Source organism: Hippocampus comes, unplaced genomic scaffold (genome assembly GCF_001891065.2).
Source record: "Hippocampus comes isolate QL1 unplaced genomic scaffold, H_comes_QL1_v1.1 scaffold68, whole genome shotgun sequence".
NCBI lineage: Eukaryota > Metazoa > Chordata > Actinopteri > Syngnathiformes > Syngnathidae > Hippocampus > Hippocampus comes.
Window position 1 is genome coordinate 4,410,011 of NW_017805625.1, and position 17,772 is coordinate 4,427,782.

At 41.4% G+C, this 17,772-nt stretch overlaps 1 protein-coding gene across 1 annotated transcript in view; it reads right to left on the reverse strand.

Annotated features, from left to right (window-relative positions):
- The window catches only part of dstyk (dual serine/threonine and tyrosine protein kinase), a 19,740-nt gene extending 4,262 nt beyond the window's left edge, over positions 1 to 15,478 (reverse strand). Inside the window, exons 1-10 of the mRNA XM_019880706.1 lie at positions 14,624 to 15,478; positions 11,720 to 12,129; positions 5,529 to 6,035; positions 5,205 to 5,400; positions 3,318 to 3,556; positions 3,113 to 3,196; positions 2,857 to 3,033; positions 1,253 to 1,382; positions 802 to 958; positions 352 to 484 (exon numbers count right to left, since the gene is read on the reverse strand). Of these exons, the coding sequence (XP_019736265.1) occupies positions 352 to 484; positions 802 to 958; positions 1,253 to 1,382; positions 2,857 to 3,033; positions 3,113 to 3,196; positions 3,318 to 3,556; positions 5,205 to 5,400; positions 5,529 to 6,035; positions 11,720 to 12,129; positions 14,624 to 14,852 (2,262 nt within the window). The 5' untranslated portion in view covers positions 14,853 to 15,478. The remainder of the gene's footprint in view (positions 1 to 351; positions 485 to 801; positions 959 to 1,252; positions 1,383 to 2,856; positions 3,034 to 3,112; positions 3,197 to 3,317; positions 3,557 to 5,204; positions 5,401 to 5,528; positions 6,036 to 11,719; positions 12,130 to 14,623) is intronic.
- Positions 15,479 to 17,772: the final 2,294 nt, after the last annotated feature.

Sequence of the window (17,772 nt, forward strand, 5' to 3'; positions counted from 1 at the left end):
GGTAAAACAATATGTTACATGCAATTTGATTGGTCCAATCGCTTGTAGTTAACCAATCGCTGGGCCGTTTATAATCGAGCTAAGACTTCCGCAACAAATAATGCCTTCAGTGATCTGATTAGTTGAAGCTTTCATACACGTCCAATCGCAGGGCTGTTTACAAACGGAAAACGGAGAGACTGTTCGGGAGAGCTCGTGAAAACTCGACGATAAGGTACCTGACCGCCCCTAAAATTTTCTCCACGGATTTAGACGATTCACAAAAATGATCAATTTAAGAAATAAAACGGCAGATTTCCGCGGATCCGCGGAAAATTGCCATGTATGGTTTATGGCACTCTTTAGTGTCACCTTGAGGCCGGTGTAGAGGTCTCGGTGCAAACGCTCCATGATGAGCAGCACGGCAATGCTGGAGCCCTCCCCGTATGTGTGGTCGATAACGGAGCCGTGGAGGTCGACGAGCCGCTCGTGCTTGGGCAGCGACCTGAAGCACAAAGTGTCATTTGTTGTCACCGCAAGTCCAGCTGGTAAGCGGGCTTCGCATTACTCAGCTTTGTGACGCTTCGAGCAACCACGTGCGGAGAAGACACTTGGCACAATCCGCTGACGCCTTCGCAGAAAAGCATCAACAGCCCCAAATTGGAATTTTTAGAAACAGAGGTGTTGCAAGGGCACTGATCACATGATATGAAGGGTTGCTTTTAAAGACGGCTCAACTCGCGTGTAAAAGAATTAGAAAGACCGTTCGGACTTTTTGAAATCCAAGAAAATGCTCGAGACTCTCTGATGTTCCGAACTCGCCTTGTGTAGTGAAACTCCAAAGCCAGGTCGTTCCAGTGTTTATCATCCGGTGGCACCACAGACTTCAGGGCACATGGGTAGCGGCCCCCCCAACTGTCGCACAAGTACACCACTCCGTACTGGCCGCGGCCCAGCTCACGGCCTATCTTTGGTTTACCTGTTAGAAAAGACAAACGTCATCTGTTACAAAGAAAAAAAAAAGAATATGGGCGAAAAGGAATGTTGATGGGGAAGTCAAGTCACAAATTTTACTTTCACCTTACTTATTTACCTTTTTATTTTTAATCTTGCACCTGACAAATATTCCATATATTTAAAAAAAAAAAAAACAACTCAAAATAAACCGATAAAAATTCAACTAAAATGAAGCATTAAAATTAAAAACCTGGTCTAAAAACAAATTAAAACAAACAAAAACGTGGTAACATGTAACGATTATCAGCCTGCTCACCATGCAGCAGCACGTCTCGGAGGGAACGGCTTTCCAGTGAGAGGCGGGCCAGTCGTGGGGCATGGTCCTTCCTTACGCGCAGCCACAGGTCCTCGGTGCGCTCCAATCGCCCCGTGTGGCCTTCCTCCAGCTGCGAGCGGACACACACAAAATGCCATTGGGTTAGCATTCACAAGTTGTTGTTTGTCATGATGACTTCCATTCATCAACCCCTGCGGTGCGTTTTCTGGAACAAAGATTTGCCATGTTTGGTGGCTTGGCTGGTTCCTTTTATGAAACAAATTAATTGTAACTTGATCACCACGGCGCCCCCCATTTCTCACCGGCAAGCAGTATTGACCTCCCGGACGTTGTGGTCGTTTGTCAAATTAATAAATGCGGCCTTCCTCGCCAACACAAACTTACAGGGATGAATGTTATTTTTCTAAGTCGACAGCCACCATAAATCAATGTTTGTCCAAGCATCCCTTTTCAGAAATTCCCTCCTACAGGTTTGTGCTCTCATCCGTCTTGCTGCAGACCCTCGAAGTTGGCATGAGAGCGGCTTTGAAGCCAAGTTCACACCGGCACTGGATTGCAGCAGGTTTCAGATGAGGGGGCTGCTCGATTATGAAAAAAATATTCATCACGTTTATGTAGGCATTGATTGAAATCACGATTATTCAAACAGTCATTTATATTGGTTACAAAACGAGAAATTGTTTAAACGTAAAAAAGATTAAGACAAATCAAATTCTTTGAAACACTGTAAATGTGTCAGCTCCTTTTGGACCGAACAAAACTTTTACAGTTAGTTAGTTAGTTATTTAAAAAGGTTCAAAATTCAAGTATGGTTTCCTTTTATGCGAACAAAACTTTTACAGTTAGTTAGTTAGTTAGTTAATTATTTTAAAAGGTTCAAAATTCAAGTATGGTTTCCTTTTATGAACAAACATAGTCCATTAGACTTGCTTGATAAGCACTGTTTTGGAACATTTGAATAACAATTTCAATCGGTCTTTCAAGTGCAAATTTTCAACTCAAGTATCCTCACGGTAGCATTAGACATTGTAAAATAAATAAATAAATGAATGAATGAATGAATGACGTAAAATAAATAAATAAATGAATGAATGAATGAATAAAGATAGCTAGCTAGCTAGCACAGTGCGGCCTTCCTCCAGCTGATCGCTAGCTAGCTAGCACAGTGCGGCCTTCCTCCAGCTAGCTAGCTATCTTTATTCATTCAATCATTCATCTATCTAGCTAGCTAGCTTGCAAGATAGATAGATATATCTGGTCGTCTTTGTTGCTTTGGTAGGTTAATCGGCTTCGATACTCGATAATTATTCACAGATGGAGAGGCAAGGAGAGCGAGGCGGAGCTTATTTTAAGCAGCATATTAGTTTTTTTCAGGATGACCTTGCGAACTAGGATGGATGGAGAAAATAGACAACGCACGAATGAAACACAGTTTTACAGTCAATATAAGAAAATCCTCGAGAATTCAATCAGTGAATTGAGGTTTGTTCTCTCAGAGTGCTGGTTGTAAAGATGGTAAGTGATTTTCTGTATTTGAGGTAAATGTAGGGGCAAGGACCAAAAGGAGACGTGGACATGTTAACCTGACGCAGGGATGCTGCAAAAGCCTCATGGGAGCTGTTGAGGCGCGTTCTGAACTGGGAGCAGATGCTTCGGGCCAATTTGGCAGCACTGAGACTTTCGATGGCGTCCTGTGCCACTTTGCGCTTCCATTCGTGCGAGATGGCAGGTGGGTTCACAAATGTTATCCTGTGGATGATCTGAAAGAGGCACATGATCACCCTGGAGGCGCGGATCGCCACGTTGGTTCCAGATGTGACGTTTTCTCAAATGGGTCACCTGTTTGATTTGCTCCCACACGAGTCGCGTGACGGAAGATCCCGAATGAAAGGTGACCTCGACGTGATAGGCAGCGTTCAATAACTAGAACAGATACACAGGGCAAGATTACATGAGTTAGTTGCGATCATCCATAGTTCGTTACACTGAGTTTGTTACTTGTCTGCTTCTTCTTCTGCGTGATGTACGACTAACGTCTGCGCACCTGTTTGAGGTGATTGGAGGTGATGTTGTGTACGGACGAGTCGATGTGGGACTTCTCCAGACTGCTGAGACATCGCTCCAGTGTTCCCACAAAACTCTCTCTCAAATAGTCCACAGAGCTGATGAGCTTGTTGGCCACAGCCTGATTCAGACGCAACACAATCAGCTCCTGGATCTGGTGGATGCAAGACTTGATCTCCTTTGACGTAACAGGCTCGCCATTGGCTGTGACTATTATGTCTGCAGTCAAGCAAAAGAACAGCACTTTAAGTTAGCAATTACATACACTTTCCATTTCATATGTGTGTGTGTGTGTGTGTGTGTGTGTGCATGAAACACTTCTTTATATTTTTATGACAATTAAGAATCTTTATTCTCTAAAAGTGCAATGCATGAAGTGAACTCGCCTTTGGCAATCATCCGTGTACGTTTTGCAGTATGCTACGCATCCAAGGGTCAGTTCAGTACTTTTTATTTTAGTTCTTGTTGTCATACAATACATCTTTATTTATGTAGCGCTTTCATAACGGTTGGCGTGAATACATTCTTTAGGCTTGTATGACTGTCAAGAATGTTGAAATGTCACTTAAGATAGTGATATTTATGATCCCGTGATGTGTTTAATGAACATGGCGGCTCGCTATATTATTTTTAAAATAGATTTAAAAGTTATTAAATGCACACCAAAAAAAAATGAAGTTATAAAACAAATTATAGACAAAATCTAAACTTTTTATGGCTGCAAATGGCATGCATATATGAAGTATCGCCTTAAATATGCTTTTACGTAATATGAATGTGAATAAATCAGAAGGCAACCAGCATTCGAGAATTGATGATGTTTTATCGCAGCGATCGTTGGAAACACTTCATATGGTATGCTAAAAAATATCAAGCAATTTTTTTGCCCCCTTCTGATCCCACATCTACCCCTCCTCTCTCAGATTAAAATTGCAGCTAGTAATAGCATCCCTCCCCCCGAATAACCTGAGAGGATTAGTCTGCCATGTCACAACCACAGTCTTACAGGGCAAACCCTTTCCATTCTAAAACAGCTAGACATCCAGTTTAAAAAAACAAAAACAAAAAAAAAAACCACTACAAAATGTTTCCAATCCTATAAAAACAGTAATGTGTCCATTTTAAACCCTTTCAGGGACAGTGGTTACTACAGTGGACAGCTTATCATGTTCTCAGGTTACTGGGTGCATGAAAAGGTTAAACGTGGCTTACACTGCACTGTTGTACACGCCCCCACTTGTCCAACAGAACATTCTGATTAATATTGCGCTTGTGGAATATGAATGAAACAGCAAATTCCCCCCGTTTTTGTCCATCTCAGGGGGCGGCCTATTTCGCCATTTGCTGTCGACTGAAAATGCCATCCGATTTGCTCGGCGCTGAGGTAACGACCAATCACGGCTCAGCTTGCCAACGTCATGTGATCAACTACAAGACTGACATATTCCTTTAGGACTGAAACGTTAAACATTCATTTGTTGCGTCTTTCCAACAAATCCCTTAAAAATCTCTTCTGGGAACCAAACGGTTTTATTGGCTCATTTTAGTCACATGACCACAACAGCCCGTACACTGTCTGTGATAATGGATTGGGAGAGGGGGCAAAAAATTGCAGTGTGACCGCATACATGGAGTTCTTTATCTTGATTCATAGCAAGTGACTGTGAATCTGCATGAGACCGGACCCGGACCGAAGTCCGCCAAGAAGATGGCTGCGCTAGACTTCTCTTCACAGTGGGGTGCAATTGTCTAAATAAGGTCAAATGTTGGCAAACAAACGGTGATATTTATGAGGTTGTTTTTATGAGACTGCGAGCATAAAGACAAGTGGGTCTTTTCATAGCTCGCCTGGTGTAAACTAACTCACCCGTAAACTCCAAGTTGGCAGCATCCTCAAGCAATTGCTCTTTCATGCTGCTAAGTGTCTCCACAATCATTTCCTTCATCTCTTCTTGTTTGCGGTTAGCAATCGCCATGAGGGAGGTGAACAATTCCCCTTCTTTCTCACGGGTGTATTCCAGCCTGCGGGGGGTTATCTGCAGGTCTCTCTGCATGTCAAAGGCCTGCAGGGAGGGGTGGGGGGGAGAGGGGTGTCAGAAAGGACAAATGCTGCTGCTTACTGTTTGGTTCATGCGCACGTCAAGCTCTTGCCACTAACGGTCATATGTTTATCAGGCAGAACTTATCCGACCTGGTTTATGAAAAGATCGAGGCAGCGACAGTGGAGCCCGTTGAGCAGGCTGGCGGCCTCCACCTGTTGGTTTTGTAGCACCTGGCGTGTAAAAGGCACCAGCAGCCTGTGTAATCTTTCGAAGGCTTCACCAAGCATGCTTTGCGGCTTGGCACCCGGGACGGGCATCTGTGTGGGGGCCCCGCAGGAGCAATTTCCCGTCGGGCCGCTAAGAAAGCCGAGGGAGAGCAGCTGCTTATGGAGAGCGCTCTTCTCCCGCTCCTTGTCCTTCTCTGCGCGGCGGCTGGGCTCCGGCGAGGCTGCGGGCATCGTGTCGGGGAGGCGGATGAAACAGATGGGAAAGGAGAGCATCTCTTTGGCTTTCCAAAGCTCGGCCACCTGCTCCGCGTTTAAGGAATCCTCCTTGGTGGCATACAGTATGATAGGGATCACGTTCCGAGTGCAGTCTTCGAGGGCTTCTTCCATAGGCTGGACGCTCGCACAAGGCACCACCATGACCTTTGCTTCCTGATGAGGAAACACAAAAATTTGGGGGCATTTACAACTAAACTGATGGCCAGAAATGCACATCCCTTCTTCCGAGCTCCCCGCAAAATCATACAGTACAAAAATACAAGTTCCAGATTTTTGGGACTTGAAGTCCCATTTTTTTGGTCATAGTTTGGCTGGTCCTGCGACATACACTCAGGTTTGACTTCGGTCAGGGTTTGCTTAGAGAGCACTAAAAAAAAATGCATACAACGTGCTGTACATGGAGTCAAATCAGACATATAAAAACAAAGACCGGTAAAACAGACATTGCAGTGTATTATCACAATCAGTATTCAATACCACTAATATATTGATTTGTTTTCATCTTTTAAATCAAGCAGGGTTACTACCACTTTTTTCTGTGGCGTGTCAAAGACATTTGCTTTCACTTAACAGCGACTTTAAATAAAACAGTGTAACAAACAAACTTCCTAGAATATCGTCTCAATGTAAAGGGTCATCCACAACGCTTCATAAAATCAGATTACGTTTTTACCTAATCCGGTTAATGGGAAAAGCGCAATGAATTTAACCTCATTGGCCGAGGTAATTACCGTACATACTAACCCAGATTCCAGATCAGTTCCACACAACCTTATAAAATTGTGAAGCAGGCATGAGGCGTAAATGTCAGTGTATTCGTTTGAGAAGCTGAACGAAACGTAATTTTAGGGACAGTTTCTTCGGTCATTTTGAAAGAAAAAAAAAAAGTTTGCTTTAAAGTCTCTTCAAAGAGGGAAGACCTCGGCTAAGAAAGAAGTGAGCAAAATTGTTTTCACGCTGAGAATAAGCGGTTCAGATAATAAATGAATGGATGTCTTGCAAATGGCAAGACGTTAGCCTCTGCCATTTGAGGCACTGTATTTGCAGTATCATCCCACAAAGGAAATGGGTACTGGTATCGATTAGCAGACTCGCACTTTCCGCGCGGCAATAAAAGTTATTACAACAGTTACATAGTGACAGGTAGTGCCAATATCTTTTAGTAGCGGCTAAAATTAAGTTGAGGCAGTAAATGTATATGTGGAAACCACTTCAGCTGGGATATTTTATTTAACGGAGCCGATCAATGATGTGAATTAAAGATCATACTTAAAGGTGATACAGCCGATCAAAAAATGTGCATAAAATGCCAAATATCGACGGATCCAGTCAAGCCAATTATATCTATGTAACGTCAACTTTTTTTATGACTGTATAGGATAGTTGTTTTTTTTTTTATTATAATTTAAAAATGTAGTTTAAGGGGACATCGACCAACCCTACAAGTGTAACTATGTAAGTCAATCTGATAAGAAAAGTGACGTAAACAAAAAAACTGTACAGCTGCAATTCTAAGCTAAATATTTTTAAAAATTTAATTAAATGAATGATAATTGCTGGTTACTATGCTATGGCACACACGCAGTTTTAGCTCATTCAGTTTTACCTCATTGTTGTTTTATGACGAACCGTTTGACACTAAGCAGCCATTTAAAAAAGAAGTCTCGAACAAAGTCGATGTTGGCAAACATTCAGCTAAAGAACGAGATTATCTCCTTTGACAGAGAGTGGAGAGCAAAATGAGAACACAGAGTGCATATTTGGCTTTTGAACGTGTCCAGAATGCTAACCATTTGGTTACCTTAATCTAAAGTGGTAAATATGCATTACTGCTAGCCAATAGCAGCCCCACTTCGAGCTCGCTAAAAGAAAACGTGTCAAGAGGCAAAATGTAAATGACAACTACAACAGTATTTCTTTTCTTGCGGTTGTTCTTGGTTGCTCATTCGTGTACTTTGTAGTTTAGGGGGACAACATTTTTGTCAGACAAAAATGTAATTTTCAATTGAGCATTATTTGTATCTGCATGTACTGTATATGCAGTTACATACATACATATATATATATATATATATATATATATATATATATATATATATATATATATATATATATATATATATATATATATATATATATATATATATATATATATATATATATATATATATATATATATATATATATATATATATATATATATATATATATATATATATATATATATATATATATATATATATATATATATATGCTTTATTGTTGTATATATGTTAGTTGCTCCATGTACAGCACTTTGTATGCAGCAATGTCTGTTTGAAAGTGCTCTATAAATAACAGTTGAGTTGAGTTGAGGACAAAATCAAATTTTCATTATGTAAACGTACAGAATGAACTGATTATGTCCGATTCCACTGTGAATTCAAGCTGTATCTGTGGAAAGGCAGCGACCGTTACCTACTGGAGATTTGCAGAATAAATAAAAACAGAGGTCGTGATGGTAAAGGGGCAGACATAGCAACACAAAGGAGACAGTCAGTGCCATCCCCAAGAAACACGAACTGAGCCGCCTTTCTGGAACAAAGATAGCCTGCAAGCATCCAGAGAAATACAGTGTTTGAATCTCTTTAAAACAGAAGTGTTATTTGTAAGCTTGAGGCACGCTGAAGCGGGCGATGCGAAAGCCAAGGCGGGAAAGTGCGAGGGGTAATCGATTTTAAAAAGGTTCGTTCGTGAAGGTCCTACTAAGTCCAAAATAAAAGGAGTCTTTTTAAAAAAATTTTTTTATGGATTTTTGCTTACAGTATGACCCAGTATGATTATCGAGCACTTCTAGACCGAAGACTATTTCATTGTTTCACCAAGATAAAGTTGCGGGCATCAGCTGTCCTGGGTGTATTCGTGGAGCGCTGTTATGTACGTTTAAAAGAAATATGGCGACAGCTCAGGACCCTTTGTCCTTTGGGTGCCAAAATAGAGCCACACTGAGACGAGGAGGACTAACTAATTAGCAAGTGTCTCCTTCATCTGCAGGGGGCCGCGACTGTGGCAGCAGCGTGCGAATACCGCAGTGAGCAGAGAGATTCTGTGCTCTACAAAACTGACCAACAACACACTAATCTCTCTTTCATTGAGCAGAAACCTCAGGCTGGTTTAGTCCTTAAGAAGGAACATGTGCTCATTAACTGGCGCGTGAAAATCTTCCACAGCTTCTTGAAAGCAAAACATCCAGGCATTTCCATCAGCGCCGGCTGACGACATTCATCAACTTCAAATGCACAAAATTGGAATCAGAATCGAATGTTTTTTTCCTAATCTCTTGATAAAGAATTCAAGATCAGAGTGAAAACTAGCAGTGACCCAAATAAGGGATCTCGTATTTGAAACAACATGTGATTCTGAACAGCAATGAAAAATATCCCAGCAGTGACTTTCAACTTATTTTTCATTGCTGAGGCCCAAAGGCAATAGCGAATAATGCCAATTTTATCCGGAAATTTGCACCATGTCACTTTTCTCGCTACACAGGTACAAAACATTTTTTCCAGATGCCGAAGATTCTGTTGTATCTATGGCAACTTCTTCATAACCAAGGGAATTTCCTTCCCCCCCCGACACAACCTAGTCATGTGAATCACACCAGACCAGCAGCATTACGTAAGGGGGTTAGGCGGGTGGGCTGCCCAGGGGCAGGCACAAGGCCTGGCGTCTCCGAGTTTGACACGAGTGGTTTGGAGTGTCTGGATGACAAAAATTTTCCGCGTCACACGTGACTGAGCACTGGCCATTCCAAAATCGATTCACTTCCCCAAGCTCATTGGGATTTTCGGCTTTCATCAGAGTCGGTTTGTTAAACTGTGAGCAAGAATACTAAACTTTTCCCACATCGCTTCACCAGTTAGCCAAGAGAAGTGAGGCATGTACAGTCTTCTAGAAAACAAAAGCACATTGTATTCGTTGTGGACGGTGGTTGTTGAATTGACCATCACTTACGACAAGATTTCTTAATTAGAATGTTACTAAAACCGCATGATTTAAATTTAAACCAAAACCATGATGGGGGGGAAAATAGGCCTCATAAGTCAAGCAGAAAATTAGGTCGAACCACCATCGTGCCTGACATCATGTGAGATGTCGACTCGTCTTGTGAGACTTTGACGAAGTAATGACGTTGAAGCTTAACGCCGCAATTTCCAAGGCATGACATATCTCATGGAGCACAGTGACATCATCAGAAAGTCCAGAAAATATGGGACAAGAGTGACACGACCCATGGAGTGGGGGTTCCCTCTAAAAATGGATGAAAAAACAAGAGGAAAACTGGTCAGTTGGGCTGCCTCGAGGCCAATAGCAACAAGGAGATTATTGAAGCTTGAGGAGAGATTTCTGGCAGGCATCGGCTGTTTCGTACATGTGACAACAATCTCCCGACAATATATCAAAAGTGGTGGCGGCGGCGTTAGATTTTGAGGATGTTTTTCTTCAGCTGCAACTGGGGCCTAATTTTCAACGGTTCCAAAAGTTCACAAAACCTTCAGACTTTCGTGAGAAAGAAAAAAAAATGTCCAAAAGCCTACAAGAAAAGCTGAATTTTATTTGGGGTTAATCGGGGTCATTTTAAATAGTGGCCGTTGTATCCCGACTACCATTTAACACTGGCGTGGGCAATTAGCTTTGCAAATGGGCCACATGAGAAACTGGAATGCTTGCCAAGGGCCAAGTCAACATGCTAACCTCAACTTTATTCAATACTTAGTATTTTTAATGCATTGAGAAAATTAATAGTGTCTTTTTTTTAAATAGAGAACTCTACACCCAAAAATGGACAGTCTAGGAAACTGGAGATTTGCATACAGTATTATGAGGCCAAATCCTCCAGGCCTGCTCCCCTCCAATGTGCAGGAAATGTTAAGAACATTAGGATGTTGTTGTTGTTGTTGTTTTGGTCTCTTTTATGGAAAAACAGTTGCTAGAGGAGTTGGAAAAGTCACAAAATAGAGCAAAACTCTGCTAAGTTGGCAACACCGTAGACAAATCTCTTGCTGACTATTTCGCTTGTACCAACATCCACATACGAACGGGGGGGTTGTAGAGTTTTCATAGTGTACATCCCATAGTCAGCTGTTTAGAGGGGTTAACAGGCTAGTGAGAAAAGACTCACCTGCCAGGCACACAGCATAATGCCTTCCCCTTTCCTGTTCATCAGCCTTTCGCCAAAGAGTGAGTGCAGATAAAATTTTCTATTGTTGTTTGTTAAGTTGGACTGCACAGTCCACGGTGCTTTATTGATATTTATTTTCATGTTGACTCTGGCTGTGAAATATGTTTTGTTTTTTGTTTTTTTTACATTTGGTTTTATTACACAGATGAGAACAATTATGACAGTTAACAATATTTATATATGCTGCCGGCACGTTTATATGATGTCAACATTCAAACCCTTGGGAAAGGATTAATTCCAAATATCAACGAGAGAGGGAAAAATTTTGAAAATACAACTTGGAAGAGGAAAATCATCACAGAATAGATTATGGTTATCTACAGGGGGTTCCACTTGACAGCAAAATACAGCTAGACATAAAAACGCACGTGGAAAGAAAACATGTCACTCTTCAAACAACAATTGGATTTCATCCATTGTTTGCAAAGTGAAAAAATTCCAAACATTCCTCAAATATTAACTCAGTCTAAATAAATAGAAGCTTGTGGGGATGTTCATGTGTGATTTTGCTCAAATCGAATGACATTTCCCGAGGCCGCTTCATTTGCTCTACATCAATAGCCGAAAGTAAAGGGGATGTTGTAAACCGATGGCGATTCAGTTCCTAAAAACCTACCTGAAGTAAAGGGTGATGCAGGGTGATCTCCAGCTCAGCGAGCCTGTGTGCGGGGTCCTCGCATTCCTCGTGGATCTCCAGGTCCTCAAGTGGCACCGTATCCCAACGGCCGCGGTTCGCCGCCAACTGGTGCACCAGCTCGTACTGGCCGGGCAGCGCCAGACTAAGTCGCGTCTGTCTCCCGTGGGTGAAACACAACTTCCGCCTCTTGCACGGGGTGCCCTGGACACCTCCGCAAGGTTCGCCGGCCTCGGGGCCCAGCGGCAGCAGTCTCTCGCCCAGTAGGCAGTTGAGTAGCTGATAGCGGGCAGTGCAGTTCTGCCCGAGCACCAAGATGTATGGGGCAGCGCCCACAGTGTTGCGCAGGAACTCTTCTTCGTGGCTCGGGAAAGCGATGCAGCTTAATTGCCCTGTGGAGAGACACAAAATAAGAAAGTCTGTTAAACGGTAATCAATCATTATGTCCATCGCTACAGTGAACCACCATTTATCGTGGTATGGTAGATACGTTCAAGATCCACACACAGTGCCTTAACATCTGCAAGACAGAGAGACCATAGGAAAAGCTTTCTACAGTTTTGGCATCATGCATCTCGTTATCCAATCGTGGGATTCGATGTCATTCTGTGAAGCACGCACAATATTAATAACGTTTTTCGTTCCCTGTCTTGGTTGAATTCGTTTTGTGACCACAGTCAGACCTTGAAACAGTCGTCCCACTGAAATCAATGGAAACACCATAAATTCATTTCAGCCGAAAATCGAAGTTGTACTTCCCTTTTTTATGAGTGCATGGTTAAAAATTAAATAAGTAAAAGCACAATGTTATGAAGAAAAGAAGAAAAAAAAGATAAAAATAAACACATCGTTGACAAATACTGCAGATGAGTCGCCGAAGTATCTAAAAAAAAACTCCCAAGTCAGGAAACTCGTAAGTCAAGGTTCCACCGTTTCACGCTTTGCTGCGTTTTGTGCAAAAGGCAGAGAAATTCCATGTGATCCCTTTAAGCTTTGAGGGGGAATTTTACAGGATCACAGAGTAGAAGATGCAATAAATAGACAGATAAACATGTAATTAAATATTTGCATCAAATATTTACGAGGCTCAAAGTCATTGTAAAAGGCTATCACACTAAGCGTCAGCGTGACTCAGCAGGGTTGCAGACAATTACATAAGGACCAGAAAGTAGCACAAGGCGACACATTTTTTCCATTTCACCTCCATAATAACCCATTACTTGACCGTTTACGGTGATTGGTACGCATTCCCGGATCAAACACAGCTCATATTTGCTCAAACGTTGTCGGTGTGAAACAAGCGGACTAAATTGTAGAACAATCGCCTGGCACCATGTGATGCAAATCTATGTCAAGATATGTCAGGCCGGATGAATCTAGTGTTTTAGAAAGTGAGGACACGTGCTCGGCTGCTCCCATAAAAGGGAGCCTTATCCCATGCTTTCTGTTGAGTATGACTCATCTAATGTTCAGCACTGTTCCGTGCAAGCCGAAAAGAGTTATTTCGATCTTTTGGGCGAGCATGATATCAGTAAGCGCTTAAGTCTTTAGCCACAGGTAGCGGTCACTCGGGGTGGAGAAAAAGAGACAAAACATACAGTCGGCATTTGAAAGTGGACATTTTTAAAGTCATTATCGAGCAACACATCACATCTAGAAGAAATTACTAAATTGGTCACAGCAGAGCTCACATGCGCAATCTAATTGACAAAAGCTTGAAACAAGACTTTCCGATAGCAAAGCCAAGTAGCTATTGTAAACAAACGTGGATTCCTCTTTGCTTTGTTTGACAGTAAGCTTCAACTGGGAGTGGCAATTAACAATGTTAAGCCTCTTTTTTTCCACAAACTGCTGCTTGTTGTGAAGTGAGACTGACTTCACTGCCACCTTACAGCTCTCGTATCTCAAATGTTTGCTCGCAAGTCAAGGCCAAAAATCGTCCAAATGATGGCTCATATTTTGAACAGGGTTTCTGCAGCTATCATCAAATCTAATTTAACATTTTTACTCTCGTATCTCAAATTTTTGCTCACAAGGCCAAAAATCTTCCAAATGATGGCTCATATTTTGAACAGGGGTTCTGCAGCTATCATCAAATCTAATTTAACATTTTTGGGGTTTTTTGCTATGCAACTTAAAACAAATGTCCAACAAAATAAACAAAACAAGTCCAACAGCATATACACACATATCTACATACATACGGATGCCGGTTGATTAAAATGTTTAACCATAATTAATCGCATGAGTTCCATAGTTAACTCGTGATGAATCACTAATTACCAGTTAATCACACATTTTATATCTGTTACAAATTAACAAAAAAAAAAAAAAAATCATGTTTACCATACTCATTAACATAAAAGTGTAAAAGGCTGATGTTGACCCTTCTGAGAGTTGTACCAATCTTGATTGGTGCCAACTATGAATGGCAGCCTATCAATGTTTTTTTTAATTGAATTCATGCTTCTGGACATTTTATTTAATGTTTTTAATGTAATTCAAAGCCTTAATATCACCATATCTATTTAATGACTTTCAGTATGTTTTAATGACCTGCAGAAGCCCAGTTGAAAAAAACAAGTGGGGTCTGACATCTCTAGGCACCACTGCATTCTGTTGGATGAATGGCAACAGGTGCATACACAGGTTAACTGTACATTCTGCCATCTCGTTGGAGAGCATGGAATTATTCTTCCTGTCACTATATGTTGCAAGCATAAATAGGTGCACAAAGAGGGCGTTAAATTAGCATATTTTACAGAACTTTGGGAAATTGGATTATTTCCCACAGTGGTTGGGAATCACTGGCATATACAAATCGATAAGCACAATAAATAAGTCTGTGTTTGCAAGGATGCTGAAGAAGGCTGGATGTTGACCCACCTGCCTCCAGAGAAGCGGACTCCGAGCTCATGGCTGATGCACACGCGTTGCTGTAGTTCTGTCTGATTTCCCGGAAGAAGGCATTGGTCTCCTTGAGGTTCTTCTTGAGCAGAGCGGAGTGTTTGTTGTAGCTGCTGAATATCCGTGTGAGCTCCCGAGTTAGGGGGGTGCTTTTTTGCTGCACATTCCCCTCCATTGCAAATTTGTGTGCTCCTAGTTTGTGCGACATCGCAGCGACAACAAGAGCTAGCTTACCGACTTCATCCGTCGTTACGTCTGCATTTTGTGTCAGTCGTTGGAGGCCCGTGAGATATGTTTTTCAAGAGCAGTGGGAGGTTGACGGGGGGAGTCGAGAAATGTTCTAAACTGTGATCGCCCACATGGTAATCCCCGCCTGGGTTAGCGTTGTTAGCCGGTTGGCAATGCCTGTTCGCCCTCGTCTTGGCCTGACACGACAATCATCGCCGTTAATGTCCAGGAAGACCGCGCTGGAACAACGTGACAGCCATACAGTTCGGGGATAACCACCTCTTTGACCTCGCAGTCTGTGGACCAAAACGATTCAAGGCGGCAACCCCAAAAAACGTGGAAGTTTTCCGAGTGACGCTTCGGGTAGAAATATCTTCCTAAAGTGCCGCCGACCGAGACGAACCAACGTACATCTTTCCGAACACGGCGCCAAAATGAAAGTAGTGTCTCTCGGGGACGATGAGGAAGCAAAAGGTGGTCTCATGTGGTGCCGTACGAGGGAGCAAGTCTTGCCGCAACGTACAAACCATCAAATCACAGCAAAACAGAAAATCCGTCAGATTGAAGTTATGGAAAATAGAGGGCGGGGTCCCGGTAGGGAAAGGCACTCTGGGAAATGTAGGCTCATGCCGTTTTGTTTTGTTGCATTTCCTCATTTCCCAGAAAATAAAGTGGAACTTTTCGACTTCCCTTCGCTCAAATTAATCACGCACACAATCGTGCAGATTAAATATATTGTCATCATTAACACATTTTGTTAGGGTGAACATTAAACACGCACCGTAACTGTGCAAGCGTTACAATGATGCCGTTGTGTCGAATTTCCATGTATTATTTAGCTCCCTCTATTGGCAAACTGGCGGAATTACAAAAACAGCACCTTCAACATTATGGAAAGCTCAAAAGAGCCAAAATTAAATACATTATTACAACGTTATTTATGTATTTCATGATAATTGTAAATAAATAAATACATGTTTTTTTCCAGTTACAATGAATTACATGTTCATACTACGGTTGTAACTGCTTCATTAAAATTCAAACTTTTAATGTATTAATTCAAATCGGAATAACACCTGTATGTATGTAATTATTTAATTTGAATTAGAATCACACACGTGTTATTCCATTATGAATCAACACGTTCGTGTATTTATTTATTTTTAATTTGATTAAATACATACAGTACATGCTTTATTCTCATTTTAATAACACATTTGTGGATGAAAATATTTTATTATAATTTATAAAGGTGTTACAACATAGTATCTTGACTGTGCAAGTAGAAATTATTAAAGTAATTAATTATTTATGCGGCCGGCCCACGTAATTTTTGGATGTCATATTCAATAAATTCTCCTGCTCACAAATTTTAATGTGAACAGGGTTCGACACCATACACAATGTAGGAATATGCGATAAAATAAATGGCGTTTTATAATTTTCATTATGAGTAATACTGTAGTTGAATTATATTAAACCATTTCGATTTGGACGCAATGACTGCATGCCGCCCTCTTGTGGATAGTTGCTGCAATGACAGTGTTGTCACGCCTACCTATATATTGTGAGAAATTGAGACAATTGTTTTCCTACCACTGTGCCGAGTCACACGAGTGTGTCATGAGAGATCTTCGTTCGTTGTGGAAAGTTATTGCCTTTAACCCTAACTGATCTGAAAATGATCATGCATTACCTACAAATAAGGTATCTTTTTAATCGAGTGACATCAACAATTCAAAGTGTCAGGCCGAACAAGCAAATGTTCTTCCACTAGATGGCAGAAGATGCAATACAATACAATGCATCTACAGTATACAATATAGTGTTTCCGCAACAGCTGCAGCTGTAACAAAGCGCTTTACAGAAGTGTTAGATAAAATAACAATAAAATATAACAGAACACATAACCTAAAACATGGACAGTCATACAATCGAAACAACTATTCCTGCATAGGCCTTGTTGTTCGAATCAGTTACAGGTGAAAGAGGAGAGAATCAAAGTCTCCTTACACCAGTGGACCAGAGATGTCATGCTCAAAACGTGCATGACGTCCCACACGTCGGCTACAAGCTAAGTGTGAAAGTAAACAAGAAGCTGTCGTCCATTGACGTTAAAAGAAATTGGTTTACTTCTCCTGTCAATTTTATATAGGCTTCAATTCCATGCAACGACTCTCAGTCCCAAAAAGGTATCTGTGCTCCGCGCCTACGCTCCTCTATCATCATCCTCAGCTCCACCAACGCATACTGTCCAACAGCGCCAACATCACCGCTGAACAAAACGGGGCTGTGAAAAATAATGCCCATTACTGCCGCAAAAAAACACAAGCGGCTACAGTCAAATTGCGCCAACATTCCCCCCCTTCAAAATCAATGCGGCACATTCTGTTGAGAAGGCACAACCATCAAGCACAGATTCTTCTCATTCAACAAATGTCATGGCCAAAACGCTGAAACAGTCCACAACAGGTCCATATGACAAAAGACAAAAACAACAACAAAAAAAAAACAGAGCCTGCCAACTAAGGCGCCATATTAAAGTTAATTATCTGTGTAGCCACCTGTTGAAATTCAAACAACAGAATAGCTTTATGGTCGATTAAACATGCCCGCATTTAAAGTAAGTCAGTTTGTCAAGACGTTGAGAAAAGACTATTATTTCAGCATATACTATACTTCCTTTTTGAGACATTTTTGTTTGGTGATGTGGCTTTTCTTTTCATAAAATATGCCCATTGGCTGTTTAGGTCTGTTACTTTGAGTAAGTATAGACAACCTAATCAAACATAATAGCACTGAAAAACACTTATGGTATTTGGGTTTATACTAATTGGTGATTTTCTTACATGAAAGTTTTAAAGAACGTTGCTTTTTTGAGTTGGTCTACAAACGCGATT